Source organism: Perognathus longimembris, chromosome 28 (genome assembly GCF_023159225.1).
Source record: "Perognathus longimembris pacificus isolate PPM17 chromosome 28, ASM2315922v1, whole genome shotgun sequence".
Classification (NCBI taxonomy): Eukaryota; Metazoa; Chordata; class Mammalia; order Rodentia; family Heteromyidae; genus Perognathus; species Perognathus longimembris.
Genome location: NC_063188.1, coordinates 65,873,436 through 65,888,318, shown reverse-complemented (window position 1 = coordinate 65,888,318; position 14,883 = coordinate 65,873,436). Strand labels below are relative to the sequence as shown.

Genomic DNA, 14,883 nt, shown 5'->3' with positions numbered 1-14,883 from the left:
CCAGTCCTGGGGCTTGGGACTCAAGGCCTGAGCACTCTCCCTGGCTTCTTTTTATTTTGTTCAAGGCTGGCACTCTACTACTTGAGCCACAGAGCCATTTCTGGCTTTTTCTGTTTATGTGGTGCTGAGGAATCAAACCCAGGGCTTCATGCATGCTAGGCAAGCACTCTACCGCTAAGCCACTCCCAAGTCCCATTATATTTTCTTTTGTATTCTCTTATTTATATCTTCTTTTTTATAGTTTTTTTTATACCATATATTTATTGTACACAATAATGGGCTTCATTATACAAGATCATATATGTGTATGGTAGACTTTGATCACATTCAGCTCCTCCATTACTGTCTTCTGTCCCCTCTCCCCTTTCCACTATGGTATGAAATGTTCTGTTTTTACTCGTGGTTGGAAGAACCCAAACAGCCCTTTTGGTTGCACAACTTTTCTGGCTCTGGAGCAGACAAAAAACATTAGGCTTATAGCCCTGTGGCAGGCAATGCTTACCACGGCTGTATATAAGTGGTAAGCCATGTCTGCCTGTGTTGCAGCTTTTTTAGCCTTCTCTATTTTTGTCTCGAATTCAGGGAATGATGTCCAGGACAATGATGGGTGAGTGTGAAGAACTTTTATCAGAGAAGTATCTTGCTCAAAAGACAGTGCTAGTCTATTTGTCCACCTTGTGTTTTCTGGGGTGTGTGTGTGTGTGTGTGTGTGTGTGTGTGTGTGTGTGTGTGTGTGTATGTGTGTGTGTTGGCCCCAGGGCTTGAACTCAGGGCCTGAACACTCTAGCACTCTACTATGAGCCACACCTCAACTTCTGCTTTTTTGATGTTTAGTTGGACATAAAAGTCTCATGGACTTTGCTGCCCAGGCTGGCTTTAAACTACAAACATTCATATCTCAGCCTCCTGAGTAGCTAAAACTAATGGCATGAGTCATTGGTGCTCAGCTGTGTGTCTGTTCTTATAGCTCTGTTTCTGTCTAGGTGTCTGTGAGTCTAGGGGTTCTTATACCCTGGGTTGTGCTCTGATTGGTTGCCCCTATTCCAGTTGGATGTTTTGGAAGATTATTGGTTAGGTACCACAATATCCTGATCAGTTGGTAATTCCTGTTCAGGTCCCTTTTGTAAACTTCCGCATTGGGTCTTAAGAAGGTTATGGAAACTGTAAAGGCCTAGGAAGGGGCAGAAGCAGGTGTTTTGAAATAGTGTCTCCCTTGTATTTAGTTTCTGTTTGATAGGCCAAGATGCTGTCCAAGAGCATTTGGTCTTAACTAATTTATCCTTTTTTTTTAATTCAAATTTTTATTATCAAACTGATGTACAGAGAGGTTACAGTTTCATACATTAGGCATTGGATACATTTCTTGTACTGTTTGTTACCTTGGCCCTCATAGCCCCCTCCCTCCCCCCCTTTCCCTCTCCCCGCCGGAGGTGTTCAGTTCACTTACACCAAGCAGTTTTGCAAGTATTGCTTTTGTAGTTGTTTCTCTTTTTTTACCCTGTGTCTCTCAATTTTGGTATTCCCTTTCAATTTCCAATTCCAATACCACTAAACACGGTTTCCAATATACTCAGATAAGATTACAGAGATAGTGTAGGTACAACCACAGGAAGGTGATACAAGAACATCATCAATAATAGAAGCTACAGATACACATAGGACGTTGAAAGTAGTTACAACTGTGATATAACAATTGTTTCCATAACATGGAGTTCATTTCACTTAGCATCATCTTATGTGTTCATAAGGGTATAGCTATTGGGCCTTGTGATGCTCTGCTATGACTTGCCTAAACTTGTACTAATTATTCCCAATAAGGGAGGCCATAGAGTCCTTGTTTCTTTGGGTCTGGCTCACTTCACTTAGTATAACTTTTTCCAAGTCCTTCCATTTCCTTACAAATGTAACAATGTCATTCTTTCTGATAGAGGCATAAAATTCCATTGTGTATATGTACCACATTTTCCTGATCCATTCGTCTACAGGACCTAAGAAATGACATGGAAATCATCAGGAAAGACCATACAGAAGGAAAAGAGATTCAAAATCAAGTAGCTAGCCTACAGTCCCGACTAACTGAAGCAGAGGATCGAATCTCAGGAGCTGAAGATTCCTTAGATTCTATGGAGAAAGATCAAAAATCAATACAAATCCAGTCCAAGCAACAAAACAGATCGCTACAGGAGATTCAAGACACGATCAGGAAGCCCAATTTAAGGATAATAGGTATTTAACAGAATATTAGCTGAGAACTTCCCAAACATCCAGAAGGAAAGGCCTATACAGATACAAGAAGCATTTAGAACCCCAAATCGACCAGACCAGAATAGGACATCCCACCGACACATTGTGATCAAAACAGCTTCAGCAGAGTCCAAGGAAAAAATACTCAAAGCTGTTAGGGCAAAGAAAACAATCACATATAAAGGAAAAACAATCAGAATTACCCCAGACTTCTCAGCAGAGACCATGAAAGCAAGGAGAGCCTGGAATGAAGTATACCAAACTCTAAATAAAAATAACTACCAACCAAGAATGCTGTACCCAGCCAAACTCTCCTTCATAGCCGAAGGTCAAATAAAAGTCTTCCACAATAAGGAAAAACTGAAACAATATATCTCCACCAAACCAGCTTTACACAAAATCCTTAAATAATAATCAAGATCCCAACACAGACAGAGAAATGAACCCTAATTAGTAAACACTAGATCAAGAAATGGGAAGACACAGCTTTAAACAAGATAGTGATAATGAAAGAACAATCGATCATCTCTCAGTCCTAACTGTCAACATTAATGGATTTAATTCTCCAATCAAATGACATAGGCTCCTAAGTTGGATCAAAAATCAAGGTCCATCTTTCTGCTGCCTCCAAGAGACACATCTATCCAGCAAAAGTAAACATCTTCTAAAAGTGAAAGGCTGGAAACAAATCTATCAAGCAAATGGCCCCCATAAGCAGGCTGGAGAGACAAAATTGACTTCAAATTAAAAAAGGTAAGAAGAGACAAAGAAGGTTACTACATACTAGTAAAAGGATCTCTCCAACAGGAAGAAATAACCATCCTAAATATCTACACACCAAATGCAGGAGCACCCAACTTCATCAAACAAACTCTACTGGCTCTAAAAACATTCATAGACCCAAACACATTGATAGTGGGGGACTTTAACACTCCACTATCACCTCTGGACAGATCAACACGCCAAAAACTGAACAAAGAAACCACAGAACTAAACAATTGCATAGACCAACTAGACTTAATCGACATCTACAGAATATTCCACCCAGCAAGGACAGAATACACATTCTTTTCGGCAGCACATGGAACATTCTCCAAAATAGATCACATCTTAGGGCACAAAGAAAATCTGTACAAATTCAGAAGTATCAAAATCATTCCCTGCATTCTCTCAGACCACAATGGAATAAAATTAGAGCTCAACTCATTCAGCCACCACAGAAAATCCCACAATTCATGGAGACTAAAGAACACACTACTGAACCATCAGTGGATCATTGAAGAAATTAAAACGGAAATTCAAATGTTTATGGACTTCAACCAAGTTGAGGACACAAAGTACCAGCTCCTTTGGGACACAGCAAAGGCAGTACTCAGTGGAAAATTTATATCTCTGAGTACATACATCAACAAACTGGAGAAACAGCAACTCAGTAATTTAAGGAAGCACCTTAATTTTCTGGAGAGAGAACAGCAAGCCAAACCCCAAGTCAATAGACGGAAGCAAATAATTAAAATCAAATCAGAATTAAATCAATTAGATACGAAAAAAACCATCGAACGAGTCAACAAAACAAAGAGTTGGTTCTTTGAAAAAATCAACAAGATAGACAGACCCCTGGCAAACCTGGCCAAAAAACGAAGACAGCACACTCAAATAAACAAGATAAGAGATGAAACAGGTAACATCACCACAGAAATAACCGAAATTCAGAAAATAATAAGGGACTATTTTGCAAACCTTTATGCCAACAAATTCGAGAACTTGGAAGAAATGGATGATTTCCTAGAAAAAATTGATACCCCCAAGCTCAACCATGAAGATTTAAACCTTCTAAACAGACCCATATCCAGTATTGAAATAGAAACGGCAATAAATGATCTCCCATCCAAGAAAAGCCCAGGTCCAGACGGAGTCACTTCAGAATTCTACAAGGCCTTCAAAACAGAACTCACTCCAATATTTCTCAAACTCTTCAATGAAATTGAAAGAGAACGTTCACTACCAGACTCATTTTATGAAGCCAGTATAACCCTCATCCCAAATCCAGGCAGAGACTCATTACATAAAGAGGACTACAGACCAATCTCCCTGATGAACATAGATGCAAAACTTCTCAACAAAATTCTGGCCAATCGACTTCAACAGGTCATCAAAAAAATCATACACCATGATCAAACTGGATTCATCCCAGGGATGCAAAGCTGGTTTAATATACGCAAGTCAATTAATGTAATCCACCACATCAACCGGAGCAAGGTAAAGAACCACATGGTTTTATCTCTGGATGCGGAAAAAGCGTTCGATAAAATCCAGCACCCATTTATGCTAAAAGCCCTGGAAAAACTGGGATTCCAGGGAACATTCCTGAATATAATCAAGGCAGTTTATGACAAACCAACAGCAAGCATAACTCTAAATGGTGAAAAACTAAAGCCATTCCCTTTAAAATCAGGAACAAGGCAGGGATGTCCACTCTCTCCCCTGCTCTTCAACATAGTAGTAGAATTCCTAGCCAGAGCAATTAGGCAAGAAGAAAATATAAAGGGGATCCAAATAGGAAAAGATGAAGTTAAACTTTCTCTCTTTGCAGATGACATGATCCTATACCTAAAGAATGCCATAGACTCTACCCCCAAGCTACTAGAGCTGATCCAAAACTTTGGCAAAGTTGCAGGATATAAAATAAACCTTCAAAAATCAATGGCCTTTCTCTATGCTAACAACCCGAAGACCGAGGCTGAAATCAGGAAAGCAACTCCTTTTGCAATAGCCCCCCAAAACATAAAATATCTAGGAATAACCTTAACCCAAGAAGTGAAAGACCTCTTTGATGAGAACTTTAAAAGCTTGAAAAATGAAATTAATTCATCCTTTTTAACTGGTCTTCTTTCTTTTCTCAGATTGTCCATCTTCTACTTTCATATCCATTTAAACATTGTTCAAAGTTTTCTTTATGTCTGAGAATTTAAAAAATTAGAAACCATAAATAAGTAAGCATAGGTAAGTTAAAATAATGCAAATGCATATCCCTTTGTTATTAGTCCTCAAAAGCCACATTTTTCTGTAGACCTTTATTGTAAGATGTGGAATTGGTGTGTCAGAGAAACACATTAAAATTTTTGTCACCTATATCCAAATTGCTCTCTATGAGATTGGCAGCCACCTTGGATTAGAGCTCTGTCAACTGAACCTGAAAAGGGGGCCTCTTTTATTATACACACATTCTAACTGTCAGGCAGTCTTTGACATTTTGTGCTGGTACTTACGGTGGAACTCAGGGACCTGTGCTCTTGCTGTTTTTGTTATTTTTTTCCCCTTAAGGCTGATATTCAACCACTTGAGCCACTCTTTCACTTCCAGCTTTCTGCTGGTTCATTAGAGATAATGGTCTTAGGACTTAGGGCCTGAGCACTGTCCCTGGCTTCTTTTTGCTCAAGGCTAGCACTCTGCCACTTGAGCTACAGCGCCACTTCTGGCCATTTTCTATATATGTGGCACTGGGAAATCGAATCCTGGGCTTCATGTATGGGAGGCAAGCACTCTTGCCACTAGTTCATATTCCCAGCCCTAATGGTCTCTTCTATTTGTCTGCCTGGGCTGGTTTCAAACTTTGATCCTCATATCTCAGCCTCCTGAATACTTAGGATTATAGATGTGGGCCACCAGCACTAAGCCTGGGACAGTCTTTTTAACTTGTCAACATGACAGTTTTGTAGCCATTAGTGTCTATACCACCTCCAGTTATTTTGATTTACCTTTATTTGATTATTATGTTCATATTCTTTTATGTGTGCGCATGAACTTTTTCAAAGTTTTGATACATTTTGCCAACATTGATTTTAAAAATTTTCCTTATTGTTGTTACATAGGTTATATACGGAGGGATTACATTTACATGCATCAAGTAATAAGTATATTTCCTTTTGTATAGTGTCATCCATTCCCTCATTCTTTTCCATTCCCTCTCTCCCATCTCCACCCATGAGTTGGATAGTTCACTTATATCAATGTAGAGTGAGCTCCACTGCTGCACTTTTCACCCTTTTTTCTTTGATTCTGTGCCTTCCCTCCCCTACCCTCCCACAGATCTGCATGTGAATGCATTGAATGTAAGGTAAGAAAAAAGAATTATCAGCAAAATAAAATACAAATTAAGGAAAAATGTCCCTTGTTTACATATCTTTGGAGTTTTAGTATGTACACATGAAGAGACACGTGCACCTTTGTGATTTTCTCCTAAGACTATCATCTTTTGGTCTCAATGTATGTCAACATTGATTTTTGAGAAACGTTTTCTGATATAAACTTAAGAGTGAGTGGGGTAGATGCTAGCTGAATCATGTCTCAATAATATTCATAGCACTGATTACAATTTTAAAATATTCACCTATTTGACACGTGAAATGTTAATCAGGTTCTTTATGTGCAATTATTATTGGATTTTGAAAGTAAAAATCTGCTTTGATTTCTTATATAGTGTTTCTATTTAAGTGATTACAGCCTTACTACTTTTTCATATATGCACATACATAGCTCCTACGTATATGTTCATACACACACACACACACACACACACACACACACACACACATATATATATATATATATATATATATATATATATATGAGAGCTTAAAGTATTAATCACAGGTGCTCCCAAAGGTGAAATAGGTTATGAGAGGTAATAAGTCACCCATCACTGGAGAGTTTTAAGTAGAGGTAGAGATACAAAAGCAGATGAACGTGTGTTTTCAAGTAAGTGGTATGAAAAAAATATTTATATGTTCCTTTTAATCTTGCAGTCCTAAGCAAGTCCTTGAACTCTAAGCAAGTTTAAATTCCTCCAGGTGAAATAGCAAGTAGTGGTACAAGCAGAAATCAAACTCTAGTATCTTAGTTCCTAGACCAGGGATCTTTTCAATATTCAGTATGCCAGGTTGTTGATGCCCCTGCTGCTCTAAAAATGTGTAGTCTTTATCATTTGTCTTTGGATCTGATGATCCGCATTCTAGCCAGTGTGAATAATGAGTCTCATGCGTTTCCTTGCAGGCTCATCCCCCTCAGGCTTGGTGGCCAAGCCCTTTGAGAGAGTAATATACAACTGGACAGTTCCCCCTCATGTTGGTCCCACTGCTCAGGATCCTGCCTGTCTCACCTGGATGTACTTCTCAGCTGTGGATCCTATAAGAGATACAAATTCTGGCCTGGTGGGCCCCCTGCTGGTGTGCAAGGCTGGCGCTTTGGGTGCAGATGGAAAGCAGGTATTGTAGGGGTGTCTAGCTGGGAAAGGGATGCAGCTGGGTTGCTGGATATGAATTAAAATGGATTTGGACTCTAGAGGCAAGGGAATAGAAATAAAATCCAAGCAAGCCTGCTTCCTGCTCTTTAGGCGTGTTATTTTTAAAATTGATAAACACATATTTCTTAGCCTGGGATCCTTCCTATTTCTTATCCTCCTCTTGTCATCTCCCTCACCACACTCCTTTTTTTCCTTTGCTCTCCTGACTCACCACTTCAGTGACCCTTAAAAGTTGTCCCTTATCCCTAAATCTACTCTACTATTTGTTTCTCTCCTTTAAAAAAATATAAGCAAAATAGGTTTCTTTAGAAGCTTAAGGAAAGAAAGATGAGTTAGAGGTGCAAACTCTCCAGAGATCTGTTTCTTTCCTTTTGTATCTACTATATGTAACTGTAACCACGATCTAGTTCCTAAATCTTCACCTTACTTTCTCATCTGTAAACATAAAGGGTTAACAAAGGAAGACGGTACCTTGGGTTTCTGTGAGATTAATGAGAATAAGTCATATAAAATGCTTAGCATAGCATTTGGCAAATACTATTTGTGATAATACTTGTTGTTATTTTTTTCTAATTATATTCAAATTTCTCCCCTGAGCCATTCCTGGCTTTCCCAATCTAGTTCTCTCACCAGTGCCTGCAGTTTTTCTCTTGCCAAATTCTGTGCATCTTCTCCATTCCCTTTCTGACAGTCCTCCCCTTATTCTTGTCCTTTCAGTCTGACTTCCTTTCTCCATCTGCAATTTGAAGCTCCTTGGGGAAAACCTGCCTAGCAACAACTGCAGCTCTGGTAGGAGGTGTGGGCTTGGCTCTGAGACTGGAAAAGGAAACAGGAAAGGATCCAGCATCTGGATCTGCAACTACACAGTGCACAACTGCTGAACTCACTGTCATTCTTCTCTCTGCTTTCTTCCATGGGACCTGCAGAAAGGTGTGGATAGAGAATTCTTTCTTCTCTTCACTGTGCTGGATGAGAATGAGAGCTGGTACAACATTATCAATCAAGAGGCTGCTATGTTGGATTCCTCATTGCTCTCATCGGATGTCAAAGGCTTCCAGTATTCCAATCGGATGCATGGTATGGGAACTACTTTTGCCCTGGATATAATTAAATGGGCACAGGAAAATCTAATCCTGAGGATAAGCATAAATGATCCCTGAAACATTTATGCCATTGATCAGCTTTATCCAAGAGACAAGCTAGATGAGGGGTTCAAAGTAAGAAAATAGTTATTCTTAGACTTAGTACCTTCTTGTGCTGTGCCCTTTGTTCCATAGTATGGAAAGTGCTAAAAGAAAGTACTGTGAAATGAAGATTATGTGCAAGGAATCTTCTAGACAGTGTCGAGAGAAAGCTGCACTAGTACCCTTCAAGTATTTTTTTGTTTGTTGGCACTGGCATGGAACCAAATGTCTTTCCCTGCTACACATGTTCTCTACCACTGAGCAACAATCCCAGCACCACCCCCCCATCTTCTAGTTTGTTTTCCCTCTCCTCTTGCTTCCATGTCCCATACTTCAGCCAAGAGGGACATTTTTCATTCCCAAATGCATACTTTGTACTTATCTGATTTCATATTTTAATGGTGTTGTGCCCTCCACTTGAAAGTCTCTTGTTAAAGGTTTGGCTCCAGCCAGTGGAAATTTTGCCCATTCAGTAAGGCTGCACTCAAAAATTGCCTTATCCATTATACCATTTATCAGTCAAGTCTAGAATGATGCTACCCTCTTCTGGACCCCATGAAACTTTAAGCAGATCATTTCAATAGCAAGTTCCGTACACTTCTCCATATTGTAGTCATGTGTGGTATGGCTCTTGACTTCTGCTACAGTATATTCTTCGAAAGTGAGTATTGTATGTTGCCAAGGTCCATATCTTCATCATTGTCTAATACATCATATATGATCCTGGAATTAGTAAACCACCAAATGGGTGGTTGGGTGGGTAGGAGAATGAATGGGAGGGCATTCATTCTTTGATGGGAGCTCTAGTACTTTGCAATGAGATGCAAGGAATAACACTCATAGAACAAATGTAGAACAATCCAAGACAGACTATAATTAAGCACTAAATTGTGTAGAACAGTTTATAACTTAGGAGAAGGAGGACAGTAATGAGGGACAATCAAATTAAAGGATTCATAGAAGAAAGGAGCACTTGAGCTGTGGCTTAAAGACTGAATAGGTTTGCTACGAGAACATTCTAGGCAGAGGAAATAGAATTGAGTTTAGTGGCATTCTCATCAGCATCCTCAGGGATGATTATATAGGAGGACCATGGAGGCTAGCTCCTGTGGAGTGGAGACCTAAAAAGCATGAGCTTCAAGCAATCCTCCCTGTATTTTGTTGGGGGTTATGATTACAAGGTGGGGAGTGGAGGACAAGAACATATGTGCCGTCTTCTGGCTGCATTTCAGCTTATATCCCGTGTATTTCTATCATTGGATAAATAAGACAGTCTCCTCAACCAAGTTAATTCCATTTTTGACCACTGAATTGGTCCCAAGCACCATTACAACTACTCAGGCTGTCAGAGACACAGAAGAAATTATCATCTTCGTGCTAGGCCAAGTTAGTGCACAGGATTTGTTGTAAATCACTGGTCTCTGGGGTAAGTGATACTGCAGAAATTTGCAGGTTAAATGGATTATGAAAGTTAGATGTCAGAGAGGGACACTGGGTCACAGAGAAGATGATATTTGATCTGGTTCATGATGGCTAAATATTAAATTGCCATAGAGGCCAGAGGTGAAGTTTATTGCAGGTAGAGGGAACAGCATCTGAAAAGTGAACAGTTGTTTTCTAAGTACTTTCTGTGTTTAAAATCTTGTGTATGTAGAGGCAAACAGAGCTGGTGGACTGTTTGTGAGAGAAGGTAGGAGGACAAACAGACTTCATGATTGAGTACCAGGGATGAGACTTTCACAAGAGTTCAGGCCAAAGAAGATGGAGGCCAGAGCTTTGGCAGTTGCAGTGAAGGTGAAAATGAGATAGACTGGTAGCTGAAGATGGAAACAAAGGGAAAAGAATGAAAACAGAAGGATGGGTCAGGTACTGGCTCTATGTCTGTAATCCTAGCTCCTCAGGAGGCTGGAATCTAAGGATTGCAGTTTGAAGTCAGCCTGGTTTAGAAAGTCCATGAGATTCATATCTCCAATTAACCAGCAAAAAGCCATGGATGGAGGTGAGGCACAAGTGGTAGAGTGCCAGCCTTTAGTGTAAATGCTCAGTGACAGCACCTAGGCCCTGGGTTCAAGCCCCAGTACTGACCCACATCCATGTACACACACACACACACACACACACACACACACACACACACACACACACACGAGATAGGGATCTATCAGAAGCTGTATGAGAATAAGAAAGTATAATGCCACAGAAATCAAGGAAAGAGTTGCAAGAGAATGGGACCAGGAAAAGGTGTGTGTGTGTGTGTGTGTGTGTGTGTGTGTGTGTGTGTGTGCAGGCGCACACAAGCTATAATAGTGTCTATTGCTAGGAGAGTATTGGAGAGGAGAGGAAGGAGCCGAGACCAGAAAAGCCAGTTGGGCCCTCATCCACAAGACATGAGTTGAAGTAAAGTGGCAGATGAGTTGAGATAGGTCTGGAAAATTTAAGTTGTGGGAACCATAGTGTAAAACTGATGCCATGTGCTGGCCAGTGCTTGAATCATCTGATCTCACCTTCCCATCTTGTCTTTTGTGTTTTGTTTTCCAGCCATTAATGGGTTTCTGTTCTCTAACCTGCCCAGGCTGGACATGTGCAAGGGTGACACGGTGGCCTGGCACCTGCTTGGCCTGGGCACGGAGACTGACGTGCACGGGGTCATGTTCCAAGGCAACACTGTGCAACTTCAGGGCATGAGGAAAGGAGCAGCCATGCTCTTTCCTCACTCCTTTGTCACAGCCATCATGCAGCCTGACAACCCTGGTAAGTAATGCCTTAGCAGCTCCCCAGGTTCAGAGGCGTTGTGGAGTAGGAAGTACAGGGTGAAGGGACCAGGACGGGAGGCTGCTGAGAAGTAGCATTTTGTGGATGCCTGGGAGGTTCCCAAAACTCTCGTCTACTCTCTGGTCAGTGTGTGCTCTGTGCTCTGGTTTCCTGGACTCTCCTCAGTGAGAACAGAGAAAGGAGAATGTCGAGGAAGTGCAGCTGAAGTGCTGCTCAGCTTCAAGGGAGTTCTTACAAGGCAGAGCATAGACAGGGTCACACAGACCTGTACCCTCACACAGGTTTTATAAGGAAGAAGCTCAGGGAGGTGCACCTGTAACTGTATGTGTGTGTGTGTGTGTGTGTGTGTGTGTGTGTGTGTGCATGCACACATGCAGGCATGCATGTGTGTGTTGCTGGAACAGTTTCAGATCAGAATTCAAAACATAGGAACTTCAGACAAGGAGCATCCATTGACTTACTATATAAGGTTGGTTTAACTATTCCCCTGTTCTTTAGGTAGATCTCCCTCCCTCCCTCCCTCCCTCCCTCCCTCCCTCCCTCCCTCTCTCCCTCCCTCCCTCCCTCCCTCCCTCCCTCCCATCTTTTCTTTGTTCCTTTTCTCCCTCTACTCCTGTTCACAGTTTTGATACCTTCATACTTTTCTCCCTCCACCCTTTTTTATTTCGTGATGAAATTAGACCAGAATGTTTCTTCAGGTTCCCTTTCTGACATTTCAAAATGCAGCAGTATTTTTTTTCTTTCAGTCTCCAGAGTGTATTATTTTTTCAGCCAGTAGGTGGCAATAGTGTTTGTAAGAAAAATCATCAAATCTACGCAATTCCTGCTAAATATTTTAGTAATGTAAAATGCCATTCCTTAATGAAAACAATGCTTCTTAAATGTTTAATAGTGTCAATATGGACCTGAAACACATCCTAAAGGTGATCTGCTCACACCACCTTAAGTCTTCCTTGTATTCTACCTGGAATATTTTCTTGATCAACAGGAGTTGTTGAAACATTGACTAAAGGAGCTGAAAGAAACAAGAATGTTTTCAATGAGTTAGGAGTGAGAAAACTGAGAAAGAGATCATGCTCTCCAACTTTAGCCCTAAAGTCCAACCCTAAATTTAATCACTTTTCTTTAAAGCCAGTGCGGCTCCCTAGCTAGGTCTATATGCTTTCACAGTGCCCATACATTAAAAGAATGATTTTATTTTGGAGCCATTCTATGGACCAAGAAAGGTAGCTGCAGGTGACTTAAAAACACTCTGCCTCAGTGCAGTGGTACATGTCTATTTTCCTAGATACTTGGGAGGCTGAGGCAGGAGGATCATGTGAGTCCAGGAGTTTAACCCTAGCCTGCCTAACAAAGCAATACTCTGCTTCAGAAATAATTATGTTGGCATTGTTAGAGAGCTAGTCTTGAACAAAAGAAGCTCAGGGATTGTATACAGGCCCTCAGTCCAAGTTCCAGGACCAGCACAAATGTACAGTAAACAATAAATAAATAACATTCTCATTGTAGACTGGAGTAAAGAAGTAGAGTGGTAAAGTAGAGTAGATTGGTAGTAAAGATGGAAGGGTTACTCTTGGTTATGTTTCTGAATTTTGTTACTAACAAAACAAACCATTTCCCCTTTCTTGCATTTCTAGATGTTTAAAAGTCTTAACTACAAAAAGAGATCTCAGGGTACAGAGAATCAGAATTGACAAGGTCTCTTTTCAATTATTTCAATTCACTTATTTTACTAAAGCATTTAAATTTAATGGGAAATGAGTTGTTTAAATTAGAGATGCTGCCTCTATATTTTGTTTCTCTTACTCCTTCTTTCATCAAATCCTGTTGATATTCCTACATGACCTTTTGAATCTGAAGTCTCAATTCGGTCCCTGAAAATTTGTTCCATGATCAAGATGGAGTGAGACCACTGTGAATAGCTTTAAAAAAGGCAAAGTAGTACCCAATTCAGTGGACCAGCCAGGATCAGAATCTTTGTAAATGCGCAGTGATAAGCAGTGGTATACATAGATACATGTGTGAGCAGCTTGGCAGGTGTTTTATAATCATCACTGTGGTCATGTAAAGTGGTGAATGTCTGTTGTTTCAATTATTCAGGAGCATGAATTGAGAAAATTGCTTAAGCCTGTGAGTGTGAGACCAAGCTGAGCAATATAGAAAGACCCATCTCAAAACAAATCCCTAAGTATCCACCATGTTTTATATTGGGTGGTTATGATTATGTCTAAAGAACTAAAAAACACATGTTTGGAAAAATACTCAGCAAAATGTTAGCATTTTGTTTTGTGGGTCTACTGGTGATTTAAAAAATCATTTTTATTTGCAGTAGTGGAATTTGGACATGGGGCCCTGCACTTGATATGCAAGTACTCAGTCAGTTGGGCTACATTCCAACCCAACACATATTTTTGCTCTAAATTTTAATAGGCTTATATTATGCTTAATAGAACATGGCATACTTTATTTATAAATACTCTGTGCAGTATGCCTCAGCTCTTTCAGTGGAGCTAATTATACTAGAGCTTTCAGAGACAGGGAGAGTGGCAAATAAAAAGGTTAAAGCTCTAATGTATTATTTTCTGCCAAATCCACATTAGATTTTTCAGCAGCAGAGACAAATTTTATTACTGGTAAAGCCACTTATTAGTTCTTTCCTCTGTTTGGTCACTGGAGTCTTTCTTGGCTCATTATTTCCATCTTTTCTCCCCTTTTCTACCTTCCTTTTCTGAGATCTTTTGTTCTTCCTCCCTTCACTGATTTTCTACTTTACTCTTTGTCCTTCCATCGTGGTTTGCTCTCTGCCTTTATATCCCTCCCTTTTCCTCTCTTCTACTTTCTTTTTCCTTCCATCTGTCCCAACTTGATTTGTCTTTCTGTTTTTAGTCCATCCTTTCCTTCTTTTCATCTTTGAACTTTATCTTTTCTACCATTCTGTCCTTTTCTTCTTTTGACTTTCTCTCCCCTTCTTTGCATTCTCTCCACTTCCCTTCCTACTTTGTCTTCCTATTTATTTGTATTCTCATTTATCCCTTTTAGTTTCATTTCCCATTATCTATAGTTTCCCTTCCTTTCCTGTCTGTATTCTTATCATTTTCCTTTTTAAAAAAAATCTTCATTTCTTTTTGTTGTCTCTTGCTTTTCAATTCCATTTTCCCAGTTAACACCTATTCTCTTGAACTTAGTGACCTATGGCTGAGATGTGAGGATGAATGAGATAGCTCTTAGATATGGGAAAGGGAGATGAGTATGGCAACATTGTTCATAAGGCTAAAATGTTCTCTTCAAGATCTATGTAACACACAGATCACTGCAGCAGTGTTTTCCTGACACAGGAACTGAGGCAACCTTTTCCCAACTTTCAGAGTAAGGCTTTGCTAG

General features: G+C 40.1%; 1 protein-coding gene across 3 annotated transcripts in view; it reads left to right on the top strand.

Annotated features, from left to right (window-relative positions):
* The window catches only part of Heph (hephaestin), an 88,517-nt gene that overhangs the window by 28,849 nt on the left and 44,785 nt on the right, over positions 1–14,883 (top strand). For all 3 annotated transcript variants that reach the window (XM_048335879.1, XM_048335878.1, XM_048335880.1), the window contains exons 10-12: positions 7,297–7,508; positions 8,473–8,623; positions 11,269–11,481. In XM_048335879.1, the coding sequence (XP_048191836.1) occupies positions 7,297–7,508; positions 8,473–8,623; positions 11,269–11,481 (576 nt within the window). The remainder of the gene's footprint in view (positions 1–7,296; positions 7,509–8,472; positions 8,624–11,268; positions 11,482–14,883) is intronic.